Genomic DNA, 6000 nt, shown 5'->3' on the forward strand with positions numbered 1-6000 from the left:
CACCCGTAGCACGCGCTCCAGCAGGTGTATCTCACTGATCATCCCTAAAGCCAAAACCTCATTTGGACGCCTTTCCTTCCAGTTCTCTGCTGCCTGCGACTGGAACGAATTGCAAAAATCTCTGAAGTTGGAGACTTTTATCTCCCTCAACAACTTTAAAAATCTGCTATCCGAGCAGCTAACCGATCGCTGCAGCTGTACATAGTCCATCTGTAAACTACCCACCCAATTTACCTACCTCACCCCCATACTGCTTTTATTTATTTACTTTTCTGCTCTTTTGCACACCAGTATCTCTTCTTGCACATGATCATCTGATGATTTATCACTCCAGTGTTAATCTGCTAAATTGTAATTATTCGATTTATTGCCTACCTCATGCCTTTTGCACACATTGTATATAGATTCTCTTTTTTTTCTACCATGTTATTGACTTGTTTATTGTTTACTCCATGTGTAACTCTGTGTTGTTGTCTGTTCACACTGCTATGCTTTATCTTGGCCAGGTCGCAGTTGCAAATGAGAACTTGTTCTCAACTAGCCTTCCTGGTTAAATAAAGGTGAAATAAAAAAATAAAAAATTAAAAAAAAAAAAAATCTATTTGAATCCCATCTACAGCTACCATCTAAGATATTAATTTCCCTCCACAAGGGGGCGGACATGTAACGTTTCCAAAACGGGATAGTATTGTCCATGTAACGTTTCCAAAATGGGATAGTATTGTCCAGGTAACGTTTCCAAAATGGGATAGTATTGTACATGTAACGTTATGCCCCCTTGTGAGTTAATAGTATTGCATGCTGTAGCAGGCTATATAAAGAGGAAGACCTCCGTTGACGATTCAGTTCGTTGTAACATCTCGTCTGGACAGGTCACCGTCCTTAGTTAGTTAGTTAGTTAACGTTAGCTAGTTCATTCTCACAAAAGTGAGAACTGCTCTAGATTGGAAACTTACGTTAATGAGTGTAAAGCCATGTTGGCTTTATGGAAACGATATACAATATATGGGAAATAATATAGTTGAGGGAAATAATCCAAACCTAGTTGTGCCTAGTTAGGACATAACGTTAGCTAGCTAGATAACGGTACTGTACTGTAGCTCATACAACGCCGACGGTCAAACCCGGAAGAACCAATACAGTATGAGGTGAAACGGTGAACTGACGTTGAATCATAATTAAGTTAATAAAAATGTATTAGTGAAACTTAAAAAACAGTATATGGCAAATTAAATATATTATGCGGAATACATTACGGAATATTGTACATCATATTAAATATATTACTCTATTGTTATCATATAGAAACATCATGGAATATTGTACATCATAGTAAATATATTACGGTATTGTTATCATATAGCAACATCATGGAATATCGTACATCATATTAAATATATTACTCTATTGTTATCATATAGAAACATCATGGAATATTGTACATCATATTAGCATCAACATACATTATTGTTTCATTCAATTTCACATAAGGATATTTCATATTTAAAAGTACAGAAGTCAGAACCCATCACCTGCTATGTAAAAGAGACAGAAGAATGCACAATGGTCAATGCTATCTGGGATCCTTGGGACATCCCTACCCTAAACCCTAACCTTAACCATTTTAAATGTCAACTTCAACAGGCTAGGGACGTCCCAAGGATGTATCTCTATCTGAAAATACATGATTTAAGTGATTGATAGTTGGTATTCAGCAGTCATAAAGCCTTATTTACTTTAATGAACTACTAAAATAGTGATTTTGTCAAACAGCATAGACAGCAACTCTACACTTTATTGACTGACTGATCCATTCATCCTTCCATCCCTCCTCAGCCTTCCTCTCCTCTAAAGACCCAGTGAGGGTGGAGCTCAGTCAGAGAGCTGTTGAGGGACTGGTTAGGAAGAACAATTCTACAGCCAGAGAGGTGAGAGGTCACACATGGTTTAGATGGTAAATATTTATGTCCCCTTAGTGGTTCATCACGTCAGCAAAAGGGAATATGTTCCATCATCTATGTTTATTTACATTAGTGCAAATTGTCCACTCATATTGGTGTAATTTCTCACCCCATTTGGCTGTATGAAAGTTAATTTCCCCTCAGGCACACACATTTGTTCTTTGCTATTATGAAGGTCATTTGTGTAGAATGTACTTTTCCCCACTCATTCACCCCACCTCTTTAAGTTGCTTATTTATATTCAGTGGCCTGACTGCGTCCAGACTGTCAAAGGCCCATCCTGTTAGATCTGAACCTAATGGAGCTTGGAGTGATCTGATGACAGAAGTTACATTTAGGTGCCAGGTGTAACTGAGGCCATAGATGCTCCACATCCATTACTTTGAGTGTTTTATATAATATGACTAAATATGTTTCTTTCTGTGTTGCAAGGGCAGTCAAGAAATGGAACTGCAAGGCCACAGAACATGACATAAGCAGAGCTGTGGGAGACCACCTCAAGCCCCTGGTAGAGCCGGGGGTGGTGTTTACCACTCCACCACGCCTTCAGCAGGCTGGAAAAGTGGGATTGACACTGATTTTCATACTAAGATGGACCAAGAGTCTGTTGATATTTTTAAATCAAGCTTTATTTATAAAGCACATATCAGACATGGATGCAACACAATGGCTTCACAGAAAAAAACTAAGAAAATAAACAGAAATATTTAGAAACACAAACATAAGAGGATAAAAAACAATAATACCAACTTAAAGACTAATGAGCATCCTAAGGAAATGCCATTGATTAAAATATTAAAATATCCAATCCAAAAATATAAGCTTGTTTTTTAGGAGGGGCTCTGAAAGACACTATGGGGGTGTCCAATGAAAGTTGACTAGTAACAACAACTGGGACCTAAAAGACACTCACCATAAGACCCACTAAATCTGCCAAAGAAGAGGAAAACAAAAGAAAAACCCACAATAAACTTAAAGACAGGAAGAAAACCAAAAAGGTGGAGCAACTAAAGGTGTTGACTCTCCACATCTATCAAGACAACTGGAGCACTGGGCCAGACACTCTTAAATAGAACCTGGACCAGCTCAGGTGAAACACCTTCCCACTAACGAGATGGACAAGCCAGCACAGGTGTAACACATACTGACTAACGAAGTGACACTTATCAGTGCATCCTACGTGCTAACGAGCTATACGTGCTAAAGTCCAACCTCGAAACATAAATGGAAAAACCAAAGACTAACTAACACCTTAAGAGTTTGCTCACCAACAACAGAAAACAACTTCCATTTCACATTATAATCAACTACAATGCTTCACCTTCACCAATATAAACATGGTGTCTGTCTAACAACAATTAAAAACAATATTTATTTTTCCCACAAAGAAACCTAAAACTAACTAGCTTCTAGAACTCTCTTTCCCTTGAAACGAGCCCAAACAAAACCCATCTCCAATAGGGAAAAACGTGCAGTCAAAATAGTGACCCATGGCAACGCACTGGCTAAACGCAAAACTTGCTGACTGCCCACCCTTGAGACAATCAGTAACCAACTCCTGCAATATCCGTAGTAACTTTCCACCTTACTTCTCTCTCTCTTTTCAGGGTTCACTCGATAGGCATGTTGTTGGATCGGGCCCCAATGTCTAGCATTTGGGTTAGCACATCTAAGAATGAACGATTGTTAATAAAAATTGATTATAGAACAATTTATTATACTGCTTTCATGTGTGTATATACACAAACATCTGCAACAATTATCATATTACATGTATTTTTTTAAAACAAGCAGCTTTTTCAACTTGTAGAAAACAGCTAGCTACATTTTGAAGTGCTGCATTTTGATTAAAGTGGGTCACCAACACAGTAAGTGTAACACAGCTCTTTTTTTGTTAGTCACTTTTTGTTAAATAATACTCTTTCAATTCAGAGCCTGGATTTTCCCCTGAAGCTAATATCCATATCATGCTGCAATCAATTGAACAGGGTAAACGATAAGGATAAGGTAGAACATCATTAAAATACTCCTTCTACAATGTTAAAACATTCTATATTGTGACATCATTAAAATACTCCTACTACAATGTTAAAACATTCTACATTGTGACATCATTAAAATACTCCTACTACAATGTTAAAACATTCTACATTGTGACATCATTAAAATACTCCTTCTACAATGTTAAAACATTCTACATTGTGACATCATTAAAATACTCCTACTACAATGTTAAAACATTCTACATTGTGACATTAATTCATTGATATCATGAAACAACTTCTTCATGTATGCATTTTCTGATGTTTGATCAAACACCTTTTATTAGAGTATCTCTTGTCACATTGATCACAGCTATGAGGTTTCTCTCCTGTGTGTGTTCTCTGGTGTCGAATCAGATGACTTGATGTAGTAAAACTCATCCCACATTGATCACAGCTATAAGGTTTCTCTCCTGTATGTGTTCTCTGGTGTGAAGTCAGCTGGCTAGATGTAGGAAAACTCTTCTCACAATGATTACAACTATAAGATTTCTCTCCTGTGTGTGTTCTCTGGTGTATAGTCAGAGAGCTTGATGTAGAAAAACTCATCCCACATTGATCACAGCTAAAAGGTTTCTCTCCTGTGTGTGTTCTCTGGTGTGGAGTCAGATGGCTAGATGTAGTAAAACTCTTCCCACATTGATTACAGCTATAAGGTTTCTCTCCTGTGTGTGTTCTCTGGTGCACTGTCAGAGAGCCAGATGTAGTAAAACTCTTCCCACATTGATCACAGCTATAAGATTTCTCTCCTGTGTGTGTTCTCTGGTGTTTAGTCACAGAGCTAGATGTAGTAAAACTCTTCCCACATTGGTCACAGATATAAGGCTTCTCTCCTGTGTGTGTTCTCTGGTGTACATTCAGAGTGCCAGATGTCTTAAAACTCTTCCCACAATGATTACAACTATAAGGTTTCTCTCCTGTGTGTGTTCTCTGGTGCACTGTCAGAGAGCCAGATGTAGTAAAACTCTTCCCACATTGATCACAGCTATAAGATTTCTCTCCTGTGTGTGTTCTCTGGTGTATAGTCAGAGAGCTTGATGTAGTAAAACTCATCCCACATTGATCACAGCTAAAAGGTTTCTCTCCTGTGTGTGTTCTCTGGTGCACTGTCAGATAGCCGGATTTAGTAAAACTCTTCCCACATTGATCACAGCTGTAAGGTTTCTCTCCTGTGTGTGTTCTCTGGTGCACTGTCAGATAGCCAGATGTAGTAAAACTCTTCCCACATTGATCACAGCTATAAGGTTTCTCTCCTGTGTGTGTTCTCTGGTGTTGAGTCAGATGGCGAGATTGACCAAAACTCTTCCCACATTGACCACAGCTATAAGGTTTCTCTCCTGTGTGTGTTCTCTGGTGTTGAGTCAGATGGCAAGATTGACCAAAACTCTTCCCACATTGATCACAGCTATAAGGTTTCTCTCCTGTGTGGATTCGCTGATGAATTTTAATGCCTGATGAGGTGAATCTCTTCCCACAGTCAGAGCAGCAGTGAGTTCTCTTCCCTGTGGATCTCTGCTGGTGTTTATTGAGGCGTTCTGATCTGGAGAGACTCTTCTCTGCCTCGTCAGCATCATGAGGTTGTTGAGGCTCCCCAGAAGATCCACGATAGTCCCGTATCTCTCCTGTGCGAAGAACAAAGTCAGATGATTAAAGGCCCACAACAATGGAAATCCACTGTAAAAGGTGATGCCAACAGCGTAGCCATGATGTTGTACAACAATTGACGTCTGTAATGAATGTTAAAATTATTTGACAATTGTCTTAAAATGAGCAAGAATAGTCTTATTTTAGTAGTAACATCAATGATTGTAGACTAGAAATAAGTTATTCATGTTGTTGAAACTCTAAGCAGTGTGCCAGACGACTTTTGGTCTCCAATATAGGCCCCTTTCTGTGTTTAATAAAATTGCGGCACAAGGGCGATGCGCACACAATTTGATTGCAGAAACACCTCCCCGCTAATGAGGAAACCGATAGTAATGGATGTAGTATATCTG

At 38.7% G+C, this 6000-nt stretch overlaps 1 protein-coding gene across 1 annotated transcript; it reads right to left on the reverse strand.

Moving 5' to 3' along the window:
- Positions 1-3657: 3657 nt before the first annotated feature.
- On the reverse strand, positions 3658-5647 carry LOC129842467 (zinc finger protein 135-like; the record flags this gene model as incomplete). The annotated part of the gene is made up of 1 exon (XM_055911034.1): positions 3658-5647. A coding segment is annotated over one exon (1401 nt), but the record flags the coding sequence as incomplete, so codon positions are not given.
- Positions 5648-6000: the final 353 nt, after the last annotated feature.

Source organism: Salvelinus fontinalis, unplaced genomic scaffold (assembly GCF_029448725.1).
Source record: "Salvelinus fontinalis isolate EN_2023a unplaced genomic scaffold, ASM2944872v1 scaffold_0041, whole genome shotgun sequence".
In the NCBI taxonomy this organism is placed as follows: Eukaryota; Metazoa; Chordata; class Actinopteri; order Salmoniformes; family Salmonidae; genus Salvelinus; species Salvelinus fontinalis.